This window comes from Acanthochromis polyacanthus, chromosome 17, assembly GCF_021347895.1.
Source record: "Acanthochromis polyacanthus isolate Apoly-LR-REF ecotype Palm Island chromosome 17, KAUST_Apoly_ChrSc, whole genome shotgun sequence".
Classification (NCBI taxonomy): Eukaryota; Metazoa; Chordata; class Actinopteri; family Pomacentridae; genus Acanthochromis; species Acanthochromis polyacanthus.
Window position 1 is genome coordinate 28,523,087 of NC_067129.1, and position 17,321 is coordinate 28,540,407.

At 43.9% G+C, this 17,321-nt stretch overlaps 2 protein-coding genes across 3 annotated transcripts in view; one reads left to right on the forward strand and one right to left on the reverse strand.

Moving 5' to 3' along the window:
* The window catches only part of LOC127530663 (protein NLRC3-like), a 139,439-nt gene that overhangs the window by 100,188 nt on the left and 21,930 nt on the right, over positions 1 to 17,321 (reverse strand). The gene's annotated exons all lie outside the window — the stretch shown is intronic.
* On the forward strand, positions 6,328 to 12,770 carry LOC110946664 (uncharacterized). Its single transcript, XM_051937929.1, has 2 exons — positions 6,328 to 8,045; positions 12,705 to 12,770. The coding sequence occupies exons 1-2, from the start codon at positions 6,381 to 6,383 to the stop codon at positions 12,768 to 12,770; spliced, it is 1,731 nt and encodes a 576-aa protein (XP_051793889.1). The 5' UTR covers positions 6,328 to 6,380.

Here is a 17,321-nt window from a genome sequence, read left to right on the forward strand (position 1 = left end):
AACACACTCAGGTCATGCCCATATTATTGAATCTTATTAGGAAAATGTTTATCTACAACAGAATAGCATATACTTTATTGGAGAAATTGGAGGTTTGGGAATATGGCTGTGGACACCCTCATGTCCCTCTTTAATTTACCAGCTTTCAAACATGTTACTTTACAGAGGAAAATAACAGACTTCAGCCTTGAATACCAGCGTTAATTCAACATAGATAATCAATTATTGTTGCTGACATATGTGTATGCACCAGCAGCTGTTGTGCAGTTGAATTCTGTGCTTCTAAACGCCCTGCTATCTACATGTGGCAGTTTGTCCAGCAGGTTTATCAGCACTACATGGAGCCATGTTGTTCAGATTGCTAAGGCCAGGAGGAACTGCTGCCAGTTGACATTAGATTTATTTATGAAGCTGTGTGACCTGATGAGTGGTGAGAAAAGTTTTGATTGTTCAGGTCACCACTCATCAACTTCAGGGAGAGACGACGTCCACATAGATATAGAAAGGAATAACAACAGGAAGGACAACAGTCACAGACATATGGTAGGATACTAAGTTAGCAGAGCCTCAGCTTTGATCTCACCTCTGTAGCTATCCTCTGTAGTTCATCTGGTCCCAGTGTGCGGCGCTTCTTGGCCAGCGGCTGCTGAGGCACACAGCTGTGATGTTCTTCACTGACAGTAGGGAGGGAGTCTCTGAGCAGCCCCAGAAGAGAAAAAAATTAAACTTTAATTGCCAGGAAACAGAAAGAAATTAAGCACATTAAGTATCATAAATAATGACTTATTATGGTTAACATTAATCAGAAGTTTTTTATTACAGTCATGTGATGCGCACATGACTGAGTGTGAGTTTTTCATTTCACACAAATTATCCAAAAATAAATAATGATGGAAACAAAATCATTGTCAAAATCAATCATTGTTACTCATCACTAATACATCCAAGACAGAATGAGTTTTAAATATTTCCTTTAGCATTAAGTGTTTGGGTAAAACTCAGTTTATTTTATTTTTTAACAATAAACAATAGTGATATCATGTAAATGAACTGGGAATTAAAGGTAATAAAGAAAATGTTAATACTCTGAAAATGATCAGTTCAATCAAAACTTTAATTATCTGGACTGATGGTTTAAAAATCCAACTATGTAAGAGGAAATTGATAGTATTATATAATAATTTTATTACAGTTTTTGACTTGGACATTTTTGTCCCATAGTACTGCGTATGACACTTTTAGTGAGAGGATGCATAAGGGTTTAATATGGTTACATACAAATGTATTTACCTGATCATCTGCACGTTGTCGGTGAAATGCTGCGTCACTCTGTGGACAAAGACCGAATCGATGGACCTCTTCTGGAGTTGGCTGTAGAGCATGTCCACATGAGGCATGATGCGGTGGAAAAGCTCCAGGAAGAAGCAGACAGAAGGCAGCATCCTCCAGGAGTCTCACAAAACCTCCAGCTTCACGGACAGTGGTAGCATCAAAGTCACCTGAGTCCCTGATGGTTTGGAAGCACTGAAGGAGGTCGTCTTTGTGCTCAAACACAGTGTTGACAGCACGGCTATGGAAGTTCCACCTTACTGTGCCTGCTCTTGGAAGCCTGTGTGCCACCACTCTGTCAAGCACACTGGTTCTCTTGGGGGATCTTTAAAAAAATCCTGAGAATCCAGCTAGGTCAGAGAAGAACTGACCAACTTTTGGGATACGGGATGTCACCTGCTGCATGATAATGTTGGGCTGGTGAGCATAGCAGTGGACATACTGTGCATTGCATACACATCGCTCACTTTCTTCTGTACACCAACTGTGGCTCCTCTCATGACACTCGCACCATCATAGACCTGGGAGATGAGCTTGCTCTTCTGGTCATCAGAGAGAATGAGGCTCAGCCTCTCTAAAAGTGCTGTGGCAATGGACTCAGCTGTGGCAGATTGCAGAGGTATAAACTCAAAAAATCTCTCCTGCACTTCATTCATTTTGTCGATGTAGCGGATCACAAGAACAAGCTGACACTGGGTGGAGATGTCCATCGTTTCATCAGCCTGGATAGATATTAAGTCTGCACACTGAACTTCCTCAATAATGGACTCTCTCAAAACTGCCAGCATGCAGTCAAGGAGTTCATTCTGCACTGTTTTGGATGTCCCTTTAAACACAGTGGCAGTCTGAAGGTGCTCATGGACAGCTGCATCTAGTGATGCTACAAAATCCACCGGCCCTCTGAAAACACCTGGATTTTCAGAGCTTTCACTCTCATCATGGCCTCTCAGGGCGAGCTGAAAGGCACCACAGAACTTAATGCAGTCTATTATTTTAGACAGCACATGCCTATTTTTGTCAACCTCCTCGTTATGTTTACGGATGCCTATCCTGTAGCCATCATCAAGCTGCGCTGCTATGTTAGCTCTCCCAAACATGCCCAGATGCATAGCATTTTCCATGTGGCTCCTAGCTTGCTCATGCCTTCTTACTTTCTGGGAAAAATGCTTTAAATCCGCCATACCTGTCTGAATCCAGGCTTGATCAGTTCCCTTCGTTTGAAAAAGCAGGCAAGGGAAGCAAAATAAAGCACCTGCCTCACTGCATCCTGTCAACCAAGACATCTTCTCATACCAGGCCCGTGAAAAAGACTGCGTATATCTCCTCCCTCTGTCCTCCGACTGTTGTCTAATTAAGACGTCCGGCCGGTCAGGTCCGAGCTCCTTCACTCTCAGTTTCTCCTGCAGTGTTCTCCTCTCGAACGGCCTTGTTTTCAGTGACTTCACTGAATTTTCTCTCTCCATTTTCTCCTTTTTTTGGCTCTCTCTATGACTCGTTGATAATCTTGCTTGCTAATAGACCCTGTGCACGTCAAAATGCTAACTTCCGGGTTCTGACCGGAGGGGCTTACAGGTCCTTCCGGAGGCTATTTCGCAGCATGGATCACACGGAATCAAAAAAAAAAACACATTGTTTTCTCGGCAAAACAAAAAATTAGATTGCAGTCTGTTCAAGGTCGATATGGGAGGTACTGTAGTGTACCATTATGTTGTGCTTCTGGTGTTTATAACGGTTCTATAAGCCTTCACCGTTTTCTAAAAGACCGGCATTTGCGGGCTCAGTGGATTCCCAAAATTAGACGAAAAAAAATGTTTCACACTGAGCTGAGGATCGGGAATATTAGTGCATAGTCACTGATCAAACAGCAAATATCTGATAAACTATAACAACAATCCGTGCACTCTTCAATCATTTGTTATTCCGTTTTGACACCTAATCAAATATAGAGGAAATCCAGGCATTTGTCATTTTGTTCAAACAAAACTACAAATATAAAATGTCTTGCTGAACTCGACTAACCCTTTAAGCTGCAGTCAATTTCAGCCATTTTCAGTACAAAAAATCGCTAACATTTGTAAATAAAAATATGACGAGAAATACAGGGAATATTGGACGCACATCGCGAGGTGCATTTCCTTGAAAACGACCTATTTGTGGATTTTATACCGACTTCAAGACATGTTTTGGACAAAATATGTGACTGGCTTGTTTCGTCTGGATGTCCAAGGTTGGATTATGGCCGTTTTTTGTGGAATATTTTCATCTGTGTGTAATAATGAACCTGGAAATGCGAGTCGCGCTGTGTACGTTGAAGCCGTGTATAGAGAACGGATGGATGGATATTCGTTGTTTGTCGGACAAATGTGTTTATATTACCCGCTGTGGTAATCACATCTGAAAGTGGTTTATACCGGCGGATTCATGAGAATCTAAGCTTTCCATCGGCGTATAGTGTTTGTATTATCGCGTTTGCAGTTTCAGACATTTAGCAAATTGCTTATGCAGATCTCAAAGTGTACCGCAGGCAGCACACTGAAGCACAACTGAAGCGCAACGGGCTAAGTACCAAAGACTAAAGTGTAAAGTGGATTCTAGTAGCTAACTAAGCAAAAAATAGTAATGTATAAATACTAGAAAATAAAATGATAAGGTACATGTTTGGCAAGCCCTACAGTTAAGCTAGCGCTAGTTATGTAGGATGCGATGCCACTTACCTTCAAAGTTATATATGTATTGGGATATATAAAATTTGAATCCCTTTTCCCGTTTGCTTTGAGGAGCTGACAAAAAATCATCAACGAGACGATAAACATCGTCAACAGAAATTTTAGGCAAGTTGCCTAGGCATCTGGAAAAGTAAAGTGTACTGCTGGCTTCTTCCATTTTGACAGCATTGTAAGCGGGACCGGAAGTAACTGTAGCACCCGGAGTTTTTCAACAGGAACTAGCACATGCTATCGTGCACAGGGTCTATTACTCCTACACTCTGCGCCGAACGTCACTCGCTTGGTGGTTTTAAATAAAGGCAAGCGTACGAACAAACCGCTCGCTCTCTGCTGCCACCCCATGGCCGGTGGTGTGTAAAGTGATCAGAGGGAGACCGCGGGGCGCTGTCAGCCTGCGCCCCGTGGTCTCCTATCTCTTGTATTGAAGAGGAACGAACTGCGCATGTTAAAGTTATAACGAGAGTCAATGGGGAAAGATGAGTGCGCCCAAGGAAGGGCTGTGACACCATAGACATAATAAAGAGTAGACGCCGCTCGGGGTGCTGCGCAGCGAGAAATACGGCCGCCATCTTGGTCCGGTCAGCCGCTCCACTCAGCGCTGTTTGACAGCGCATTTAATCCATCTTAACTCTGAATATTAAACTGATATTCATGCATTTTTATTTTTATTTTTTTGCTGCAAACGTTATACATGTAGCTATGATACAGGACAAATGGCGACATCTTGGCGACCAAGATGGCGACCCCACCGCTCGTCAGCCCCAATAGGCAGTAGTTAGTTGATGCGGCGTCTAGTCTTTATTATGTCTATGTGTGACACTACATGATGTGACACAGACGGGGCGGCACCCTAGCGCCCTCTATTGACCAGCCGCCCCTGATCCAGACACATAAATGTTGGTTACTGTAAGTAGTGGTTTACTGTAGTTGGCTTTCATCACTTTTTCTGTATCACTTACAAAAATATATATCTATTTCTACAGAGTCTTTGAACTGGATGCAATGGAAAAACCCCATGAATACATCTACATGGATGAAGCTGGGTTTAATCTCACCAGAAGGAGACAGAGAGGCCGTAGTGTGATTGGCCAACGGGCCATTGTTGGTGTCCCTGGGCAGTGTGGTGGCAATGTCACATTGTGTGCTGCCATCAGCACCATCATGCCAACCTAGGGCCCTACAATACTCACCAGCTCCTCATTTTCCTCAATCACATGCGAGATGCTCTGTTAGGGCAGCAGGATGAGCAGCCCATCTATGTTGGGGACAATGTGAGTTTTCAGAGACTTCTAAGTTAGAGAGTGGTTCAATATGAACCAAGGTTTCATCCATCTTTGCCTTCCACCATACTCCCCATTCTTGAACCCCATTGAAGAATTCTTCTCCTCATGGCAGTGGAAGGTATATAAACGCCAACCTTACACCAGGGTAAATCTCCTGCAAGCCATGGAACTGACCTGTGGAGGCATGTCAAGCATGGTGTCATGGACCCGTCAACAACTGGGACCATGCAGTGTTAGTATTGGTTTTTTTTGTCATTTCAAACAAATAATTATTCACACAGTTTGGTTAAAAAAAATGTTTATTTAGCTTCTTTGAGTTACAAAGTGCTGGTGTTGCCAATTTGAGTGCACGCATTTTGGTTACATACAGTCATGAGTTTATCAAATTAGTTTAAACAATTAAGTCATTGTACCTTTGTTTCTGCTTCTGCTGCTCCACACGCTGCTGAGGTCCTGGCAAAAGAGGAAGTGATGTTTGAGGCACTCTTTTATGCTGGAAGATGGGAATTGGAAGGCGCCAACTCCCGGTGCTGCGAAGGGGAGAGCGGAAGTGCAGAGGCCTCAAGAAAAGCAGCATTTATGCATTTGTTTTAGTTTTGGGGTGGTATTGTTGTTTCATATGTATAGGTATTTGTATTATGTCTTTAAGTAATAGGTGGGTTTATTTTGGGAGTTTTATGGTGTGAAGATTAGGTTTTTTTCCCCCTGTTGTGTGTTGGTAGGCTAGCCTATGTGTATATATACCCCTCCTTTTGTGTCATTCATTAGGTCAGGTTTGTTTAGTTAACACTTATGTTGAGCTTTTTGTTTGGTTGACCTCAGTTTATTTAAAGGGCCCAGAATTAGAATTTCTGTTGATACTTTTTCTTGATGCATTTTAATCCCTTTTTGTAATTTTGAGTATTCTATGGACCGTCATTTTGGCATAATAAAGCCTTAAAGAATTTAAAGACTCCTCTTGTGTCCCTGCCTAGCTGCTTGGTCCCTGACAATTGGTGGCAGCGGTGGGATCATTCAGTATAGGACACAGGAAGGACAGAAAATGCCGCGAGGAGGAAAAGGAGGAGGAAGTAGACCTGAAATGGAGACCCATGCAGATGGTGAGGTAGAGGAAGGTGAGGTTACAGATGGAGTCATTGCCATGGGGGGTAAAGATAAAGGAGAACCTACCATTGCAGACCTTACCAGCATTCTTCGTTCCCACATGGGGCAGCAGCAAGCACGTGACGCTAGGTGGGAACAGGAAATGATACGCCAAGAGAAGAGGTTCAAGACACTTCAACACCAATTTAGCCTTCTACAAATGGAGGTGCAAGTACGAACAACGCCAGAGCCATCTCTCCCAGACCAGAGTCCTCATGGTGATGTAGAAGTGGTCACCCCTCCAGCGCAGACAGCTTCCTCATCGGTGCCTCACCACCAGAGCAATGCTCAGTATGGTCAGTCTCACTTTTCTAAAGAGCCTAAACTACAAAAATTAACTGAATCAGATGATATTGAGCACTTCCTTATAACCTTTGAAAGAATAGCGGTGGCTTGTCGCTGGCCTAAAACAGACTGGGGTTTTCATCTTATCCCATTATTGACTGGTAAAGCTAGAAGTGCCTATGTACGCATGGATGTGGATGATTCTCTCAACTATGACAAAGTTAAATGTGCCATTCTTAAGAAATATGACATCAATCCTGAAACGTATCGCCAAGCATTCAGGTCTCTTAATGTGGAGCCCGAGGAAACCCCCAAAGAGCTGTATGTGAGACTTAAAGAGCTTTATGGGAAATGGGTGCAACCAAAAGACAAAACTGTTGATGAAGTTGGTGAAATTATTATCCTTGAGCAATATTTACGAATGCTTTCTCCTGAGCTCCAGATTTGGATCAAAGAGCATGACCCACAATCTGCAGCAGACGCTGCTGTGTTGGCTGATGTGTTTGTAGCTGCTCGCCGGAAAAATGCCTCCTGGTTCTACAAGCCCTGCGGGACAGTAAATGTTGGTCAGAAACCTGCCTCTACTCAGCATGGTTCCAGATCTTCTATGAATGTGAGTAAGCAACCTGTGAAGGAGAAGAGGCCACTGGCCAGTGGTCCCAGTAAAATCCCTAATAAAGTTGTGATATGTTATTTGTGTGGACAGGAAGGACACACAAAGCCAATGTGTCCTCAAAACCCGGTTAGACTTACACAGATGTGCTATGTTCCCAGGGAAAACTGTGAGACTGAGCTGAAATGGAGACAGCCACTTAAAGAGACCTTAGTTGAAATTAATGGTCAGGACCTTAGAGCACTTATTGACACTGGAAGCAACCAAACTCTAGTGCACAGACAGTATGTTTCTCCCCAGGCTATTTGCTCCACCGAAACTGTCCCTATTCGCTGTGTTCATGGGGATGAAAAGCCCTATCCAACAGCGGATGTGTATGTCAAAGTGCAAGGACAAACGTATCTTTTGAATGTTGGTGTTACCAATAATCTGCCATTTCCAGTGGTATTAGGCCATGACCTGCCAGTTCTCTTGGACCTGATCCATCCGAGCCAGATGTGTAATGTTGCTCTAACCCGGGCCCAGGCAAAGACTGCAAGAGCACATTCAGGTGAGACAGATTGTACTTTGTCTTCTCTGCCTTTCTATGATGCTGAAGTTGAGGCAGAGCCAGGAAAACCTCGCAAATCCCGTAGGCAGCGACGGCAGGAGAAATTTCAGCATACAGTGATGTCTCCCACTATAACAACCCCGGAGTTCCCATTAGGTTTTCAGTTGCCTCTAAACCTGACCCAGCTACAGCAGGAAGATGCAAGCTTAGCAGATTGCTTTGAGAGAGCAAAAGAGTGTGAAGCTGATATGAATGAAGGCTTTGAGGACAGTTATGTGCTCCAGAATGGTATAGTTTACCGTCAACATGGGTCAGGCAGACAGCTGATGGTTCCTAAAGTAGCCCGAGAGGCAGTGCTTTCTTTAGGCCATGCCATTCCCTGGGCTGGCCACCTGGGGAAACATAAGACAACAGCTCGTATAAAACGTCATTTTTACTGGCCTGGATTACGCAAAGACGTAGCCCAGTTCTGTCGGAGTTGCCCTCAGTGCCAACAAACATCAGTAAAACGGCCAACCAGAGCACCTCTCCAACCTCTTCCAGTGGTCAGTACACCATTTGAACGTCTTGGAATGGATATTGTCGGCCCTGTAGAAAGGAGCAAGTCAGGAAACAGATTTATGCTTTTAATTACTGATTATGCTACAAAGTACCCAGAAGTGTTTCCCCTGAAATCAGTCAAAGCAAAGCCGGTAGCATTCTGTCTTGTTCAGTTGTTTTCAAGGGTTGGGTTTCCCCTAGAGATTCTCACCGACCAGGGTACCAATTTTATGTCAAAACTGCTTAAGGATGTGTACCAACTGCTGGGAATCAGAGGTTTGAGAACTACTCCATATCATCCACAAACGGACGGGTTGACTGAGCGGTTTAATCAGACACTCAAGCAGATGTTGCGCAAATTTGTTGATGACACGGGTTCAGATTGGGACCAGTGGATTCCTTATTTATTGTTTGCTTACAGAGAAGTGCCACAAGCTTCTACTGGATTTTCACCTTTTGAGTTGCTCTTTGGTCATGAGGTAAGGGGGCCTTTAACCCTCCTTAAAGAGATGTGGGAGGGAAAGCAGGGAAGTGAAGAACCCAGTAATGTTGTTTCTTATGTTCTTCAGATGCGAGAAAAACTGGAGAAAATGACTGAACTGGCACGGGAACATATGGCAGCTGCCCAGCATAAGCAAAAGACGTGGTATGACCAGTCGGCGAGAGAGAGGAGCTTTGAGCCTGGCCAGAAAGTGTTAGTGATGCTCCCTACAGAGGAGAGCAAGCTGCTGGCTAAGTGGCAAGGACCTTTTGAGGTAAAGCGAAAAATCAGTTCAACTACATATGAGATCTCCACACCAGGACAGAGTCGTCCTATGCGCATCTTACATGTCAACCTGCTGAAAGAGTGGACTCCAAGAGAGGTGGAGAAACCTAGTGTGCTGCTTATTCGGAGCGTAGGTGATGAAGAAGTGGAAGAGCAATATTTGCCAGTCCCTGCCCCTGCGGTTCCCAACATGGACCATCTCTCAGAGGCTCAGCAGTCACAAGTGAGGTCTCTTTGTATGCCAGCTGTCTTTCAGAAAAATCCTGGCCGGACATCACTGGTACAGCATGACATTGTTTTGAAGAAGGATGCTGCTGTTAGACGTATGAGCTATCGGATTCCTGAGCGCCTCCTCGGCCCACTGAAGAAGGAGATTGATCTGATGTTGTCCCTTGGAATCATCGAATCATCTAAAAGTGAGTGGTGCAACCCTGTGGTGTTGGTTCCTAAAAAGGATGGCACAATCAGATTTTGTATTGATTTCAGATATCTGAATGCAGTTTCTAAGTTTGACTCTTATCCTACACCACGCATTGATGACCTAATTGACCATCTGGGCAAGGCAAAGTACCTCACTACTATTGATCTGTGTAAAGGATATTGGCAGGTACCTTTGGTGCAGTCATGCCGTGAGCTGACAGCTTTCAGAACCCCTTGGGGACTTTATCAGTTCACAGTTATGCCGTTTGGGTTACATGGGGCCCCTGCTACTTTCCAGAGACTGGTGGACAAAGTCTTGGGTGGTTTGTCTGAGTTTGCCATAGCCTATTTGGATGACATTGTGGTTTACAGCAACACTTGGGATGAACATCTGAAACACCTTAAAGTGGTCTTTGAGTGTCTCCATTCTGCAGGGCTTACTGTCAATGCTGCCAAGTGCACCTTTGCCAAAGCTGAGACGGAATATCTTGGCTATGTCATTGGAAGAGGGGTTATCAGGCCACAGATTCAAAAGGTACAGGCTATCCAGTCCTGCCCGCTCCCAAGAACGAGGACGCAGCTTAAGTCCTTCCTAGGTATGGCAGGTTGGTACCACAAATTTATACCCAACTACTCTGCCAGAGCTGCTGCTCTCACTGACATGACCAGTCCCAAAGGACCCAGTCAGTTGTGTTGGGCTACAGAGTCAGAAAGCGCCTTCAAGGACATCCAACAGGCACTGAGCAGGGATCCTGTGTTGTACTGTCCTAACTTTCAACAACCATTCATCCTTCAAACAGATGCCTCAGACCGTGGGCTGGGGGCTGTTCTCCTCCAAGGTCAGGAGGGTGATCGTCATCCTGTGGCTTTTGTGAGTAGAAAGCTGTACCCAAGGGAGGTGCGTTATTCAACAGTGGAGAGAGTGCCTAGCAATCAAGTGGGCTTTGGATTCTCTTAAATATTACCTCTTGGGGAGGGAATTTACCCTAGAAGTGGACCACAAGGCACTGAAGTGGCTTGGGAGAATGAAAGACACTAACAGCAGAATAACCCGTTGGTACCTAGCTATGCAACCATACAGGTTTGAGGTGCATCACATCCCTGGGAAACAGAATGCCACTGCTGACTACCTGTCCCGCTGTCCCAGCGAGCCACCAGAGGAGGGGGAGTGTGTCATGGACCCGTCAACAACTGGGACCATGCAGTGTTAGTATTGGTTTTTTTTGTCATTTCAAACAAATAATTATTCACACAGTTTGGTTAAAAAAAATGTTTATTTAGCTTCTTTGAGTTACAAAGTGCTGGTGTTGCCAATTTGAGTGCACGCATTTTGGTTACATACAGTCATGAGTTTATCAAATTAGTTTAAACAATTAAGTCATTGTACCTTTGTTTCTGCTTCTGCTGCTCCACACGCTGCTGAGGTCCTGGCAAAAGAGGAAGTGATGTTTGAGGCACTCTTTTATGCTGGAAGATGGGAATTGGAAGGCGCCAACTCCCGGTGCTGCGAAGGGGAGAGCGGAAGTGCAGAGGCCTCAAGAAAAGCAGCATTTATGCATTTGTTTTAGTTTTGGGGTGGTATTGTTGTTTCATATGTATAGGTATTTGTATTATGTCTTTAAGTAATAGGTGGGTTTATTTTGGGAGTTTTATGGTGTGAAGATTAGGTTTTTTCCCCCTGTTGTGTGTTGGTAGGCTAGCCTATGTGTATATATACCCCTCCTTTTGTGTCATTCATTAGGTCAGGTTTGTTTAGTTAACACTTATGTTGAGCTTTTTGTTTGGTTGACCTCAGTTTATTTAAAGGGCCCAGAATTAGAATTTCTGTTGATACTTTTTCTTGATGCATTTTAATCCCTTTTTGTAATTTTGAGTATTCTATGGACCGTCATTTTGGCATAATAAAGCCTTAAAGAATTTAAAGACTCCTCTTGTGTCCCTGCCTAGCTGCTTGGTCCCTGACACATGGATACGGCATGCCAGGGTTTTTTTCCTCCGTTGCCTGGCCAGAGAAAATGTGGCCTGTGATGTAGATGAAGTTCTGTGGCCTGTAGTGTTTAGTGACTACTCAGAGTATTTACAGTTTTTCTCAATTGCTAAGACACATTCCTGGAAAGCTGCTCTCCTTTTCCCTAAACTGTGAACACAAAACCCAGTTTTCAAGCTACATTCACAAAATCTCTGACTCTTCTTGCAAAACCAAACTTTGACCCCAAAACAGTTCAATCTGTGCTCAAAACTGAACTTTGCTGTCAAATCATGCCTCAAGTCAATCAAAATTAAATACTCTGAGTAGTCACTAAACACTACATAGAAAAAAGGAAAACACAATGCTCATGTAAACAGAGTGGTTGTGGATTAAAGAATTGACCAAATCAATAATATTGTAAAGGTTTCGTTCTAGGTTCTTTAACGATCAGGTTGGAGCACCTTGTCAGCGACGATAATACACACAGGGTGAGAAAACCAGATGCCGCTGTCAAACAATCATTTAATCACAGGAATGAATTCTTCACATACAATACAGTGCACACTTCTACGTCACGTTACTCAATCAACAGCCAGCAAGGAGGCAGTCCAATAAAACCTACAGTCTCTATATTAAAATCCACAGCTAAAATCCAGGGGATGCAGGATACGGCGCACACGGTTCAGCAGTCCCGAGATCCAGCCACCTTCTTCCTGAGCCTGGCTCATGTCCGGGGAAACCACCTGCAAGGCACAGACCCACTACCAGTACGGAAGTCTCTTTACATCAACCCTCTCCCGGGGATGTGACCACACCAGAACGTCACTGCAAAGTCCCAAAGGGATACTCACACACCAGGCAGCGGTAACCGCCCTGCCGCTGTGAGTGTGTCACGTCTTAACGTTCCGGGTCTCTCTCCGACTTCGTCTCGGCGTCACCCACTGCCTCCATTTTCAGACTTGTGCTCCGTCCGCTTGTCCACCCCTTCCAGCTCTCCTTCCGAACTCTCACTGCTCTCCCCATTCCAGCTCTGCCTCCAACTCACACACTGTTAACGCACTCCCCTGTTGTCCTCCACAGGCTCGTGTAAAGCTCTCTCCTGCCAACCCCGAAGTCTCTGTTCCCGCCGCCCATTGGCTCCTGTAGGGAGGAAGGGAGAACCTGGCAGGTGCAGCCTATTGCCTTGTCAGAGGCGTTCACGGGCAGTGGGACACCCAAAGTGCAAGACAAAACTCAAAACACCAATGATCAGAAACATGCAAGTGTGGGGATATGAAAATACTGATGTAAAATAGGCCACCCCTTTCAAAATGTATTTAATTGGTAGTAATATTATGCTTTTCATCTTCAGTTTCCTTTTTTTATTTTCTTGTCTTTTCTCCTAATGTACATCATTTCTGAGCCACACAGTTAGATTTGCTTTAGATGTAATTCATACAGCCCGCCACAAGAGGGACTTGCTCTCAAGGGAACCTCAGGCCGTGGCGGCGTAGAATAAGCGGTTCTGCAGCACCATGAAACAGCAGACAGACGCCCCAGATCCACCGCACAGCATTTATGTTTTCTCTTGTTGTTTACAGGTATGTGTTGAGGGCACTGGTGTATGAATGTGAGTCATAGTGGTGTTGCTGGTGGGACAGTTTGGCCGTGTTTTCCCATCCGGTGTAATTGAGAGTGATTTGTAGGTTGCCAGTCAGAGGCAAGGCTAAGCTAGGCTGGGGTGGCACGCTACACACGTGGACAAAATTGTTGGTACCCCTCAGTTAAAGACGGAAAAACCCACAATTCTCACTGAAATCACTTGAAACTCACAAAAGTAACAATAAATAAAAATTTATTGAAAATTAAATAATCAAAAACAGCCATTACTTTTGAATTGTTGATTAACATAATTATTTAAAAAAACAAACTAATGAAACAGGCCTGGACAAAAATGATGGTACCTCTATAAAAGATTGAAAACTATTTGACCAGAGTGACATGATTAACTCAGGTGTGTCATTTAATTGACATCACAGGTGTTTCCAAACTCATAATCAGTCAGTCTGCCTATTTAAAGGGAGACAAGTAGTCACCCTGCTGTTTGGTGAAAAGGTGTGTACCACACTGAACATGGACAACAGAAAGCGAAGGAGAGAATTGTCCCAGGACATCCGAAAAAAAATTATAGACAAACATCTTAAAGGTAAAGGCTATAAGACCATCTCTAAACAGCTTGAAGTTCCTGTGACAACAGTGGCTCATATTATTCAGAAGTTCAAGACCCACGGGACAGTAGCCAACCTCCCTGGACGTGGCCGCAAGAGGAAAATTGATGACAAATTGAAGAGACGGATCGTTGGAATTGTATCCAAAGAGCCCAGAGCAACCTCCAAAGAAATTAAAGGTGAACTCCAAGGCCAAGGTACATCAGTGTCAGATCGCACCATTCGTCGTTGTTTGAGCCAAAGTGGACTTCATGGGAGACGACCAAGGAGGACACCACTGCTGAAAAAAACTCATAAAAAAGCCAGACTGGAATTTGCAAAAATGCATGTTGACAAGCCACAAAGCTTCTGGGAGAATGTCCTTTGGACAGATGAGACCAAACTGGAGCTTTTTGGTAAGGCACATCAACTCTATGTTCATAGACTCAAAAACCAAGCATACGAAGAAAAGAACACTGTCCCTACGGTGAAACATGGAGGAGGCTCAGTAATGTTTTGGGGCTGCTTTGCTGCATCTGGCACAGGGTGTCTTGAAAGTGTGCAAGGTACGATGAAATCTGAAGACTATCAAGGCATTCTGGAGAGAAATGTGCTGCCTCGTGTCAGAAAGCTTGGTCTCAGTCGCAGGTCATGGGTCTTCCAACAGGACAACGATCCAAAACACACAGCCAAAAACACCCAAGAATGGCTGAGAGAAAAGCGTTGGACTATTCTAAAGTGGCCTTCTATGAGCCCAGATCTGAATCCCATTGAACATATGTGGAAGGAGCTGAAACATGCCATTTGGAGAAGACACCCATCAAACCTGAGACAACTGGAGCTGTTTGCTCATGAGGAGTGGGCCAAAATACCTGTTGACAGCTGCAGAACGCTCATTGACAAATACAGAAATCGTTTGATTGCAGTGATTGCCTCAAAAGGTTGTGCAACAAAATATTAAGTTATGGGTACCATCATTTTTGTCCAGCCCTATTTCATTAGTTTGTTTTTTTAAATAATTATGTTAATCAACAATTCAAAAGTGATGGCTGATTTTGATTATTTAATTTTCAATAAATTTTTATTTATTGTTACTTTTGTGAGTTTCAAGTGATTTCAGTGAGAATTGTGGGTTTTTCCTTCTTTAACTGAGGGGTACCAACAATTTTGTCCACGTGTGTAGCTCAAGCACGAGGGCAACACATGGATTTGAATTTAGCTAATCTAGAACTACTGTGTTTACTACTGTAAGACTAAAGAGATTGTTGTACATTTTGTATTTTGGTTGTAATGAATATGTGCGAGTTGCTGCATAGAAAAGCAGGTTCTGCTGCACCATGAAACAGCAGACAGACGCCCCAGATCCGCCGCACAGCATTTACGTTTTCTCTTGTTGTTTACAGGAAATAAATCCATCAAAAGACACACTGACTTATGTCCTCAGTTAAGTGTGCAACAAAATCTGGTGTCAGAAGTGGGATCAGCGCAGCTCCGGTGAAGAGTGAGAGATACAAGAACAGGAGTTTGAGCGACTACAGGACCAGCTCAGTGAAGTTCTGGTGAGCCTGAATTGTGAGCAACTCCGTGAAATTTGTAAGTGCATGAAAATCTCATCTGAAGGTCAAAAAAGGAAGCACATGCTGATCAGAGCCATATGTGAAGTGGTTGATAAATCTATAGAAGATGAGGAGGAAGAAGTTGCACAGGCCTTTCTTACTCGCCTGATGAAGCATGGAGAAGATTTAAAAGGAGAGACAGACATACCACAAGTTGTCACAGAAAATGTCAGTCAAGATTCAGCAGCATTGGCCAACTTGAAAGAACAGTATGCATCGTTCCAATTAAATTTTCAAATGGCAACAAAACAGTTCGAGGAAGAAATGGCAAAGCTTTCAACAAAGTCTGCTAGACAAGAGCCAAGTCCCTCTATTGGCCCCATGTCCACTACTTCACCGCCAACCCAGCCACCTGAGTTTATCATACGCAGAGATTTCAAAATCAATGGCCAGATTGGCGAGAGAAGTCAGAAGGACAAGTTATCATGCTCAAATCTCATTCATCAGATTGAAATGGGACTGAGAAAGGGCCACAGTGAGACAGAAATCGTTGAAGCTGTGATTAGAGCTGTACAGTGCCTTGCGAAAGTATTCGGCCCCCTTGAACTTTTCAACCTTTCGCAACATTTCAGGCTTCAAACATAAAGATATAAAATTTTAATTTTTTGTCACAAATCAACAACAATTGGGACACAATCGTGAAGTGGAATGAAATTTATTGGATATTTTAAACTTTTTTAACAAATAAAAAACTGAAAAGTGGGGTGTGCGATATTATTCGGCCCCTTTACTTTCAGTGCAGCAAACTCACTCCAGAAGTTCAGTGAGGATCTCTGAATGATCCAATGTTGTCCTAAATGACTGATGATGATAAATAGAATCCACCTGTGTGTAATCAAGTCTCCGTATAAATGCACCTGCTCTGTGATAGTCTCAGGGTTCTGTTTAAAGTGCAGAGAGCATCATGAAGACCAAGGAACACACCAGGCAGGTCCCAGATACTGTTGTGGAGAAGTTTAAAGCCGGATTTGGATACAAAAAGATTTCCCAAGCTTTAAACATCTCAAGGAGCACTGTGCAAGCAATCATGTTGAAATGGAGGGAGTATCAGACCACTGCTAATCTACCAAGACCCGGCCGTCCCTCTAAACTTTCGCCTCGAACAAGGAGAAGACTGATCAGAGATGCAGCCAAGAGGCCCATGATCACTCTGGATGAACTGCAGAGATCTACAGCTGAGGTGGGAGAGTCTGTCCATAGGACAACAATCAGTCGTACACTGCACAAATCTGGCCTTTATGGAAGAGTGGCAAGACGAAAGCCATTTCTCAAAGATATCCATAAAAAGTCACCTGGGAGACACACCAAACATGTGGAAGAAGGTGCTCTGGTCAGATGAAACCAAAATCCAACTTTTTGGCCACAATGCAAAACCATATGTTTGGCGTAAAAGCAACACAGCTCATCACCCTGAACACACCATCCCCACTGTCAAACATGGTGGTGGCAGCCTCATGGTTTGGGCCTGCTTTTCTTCAGCAGGGACAGGGAAGATGGTTAAAATTGATGGGAAGATGAATGGAGCCAAATACAGGAGCATTCTGGAAGAAAACCTGTTGGAGTCTGCAAAAGACCTGAGACTGGGACGGAGATTTATCTTCCAACAGGACAATGATCCAAAACATAAAGCCAAATCTACAATGGAATGGTTCACAAATAAACATATCCAGGTGTTAGAATGGCCAAGTCAAAGTCCAGACCTGAATCCAATCCAGAATCTGTGGGCAGAGCTGAAGACTGCTGTTCACAAACGCTCTCCATCCAACCTCACTGAGCTCCAGCTGTTTTGCAAGGAAGAATGGGCAAGAATTTCAGTCTCTGGATGTGCAAAACTGATAGAGACATACCCCAAGCGACTTGCAGCTGTAATTGCAGCAAAAGGTGGCGCTACAAAG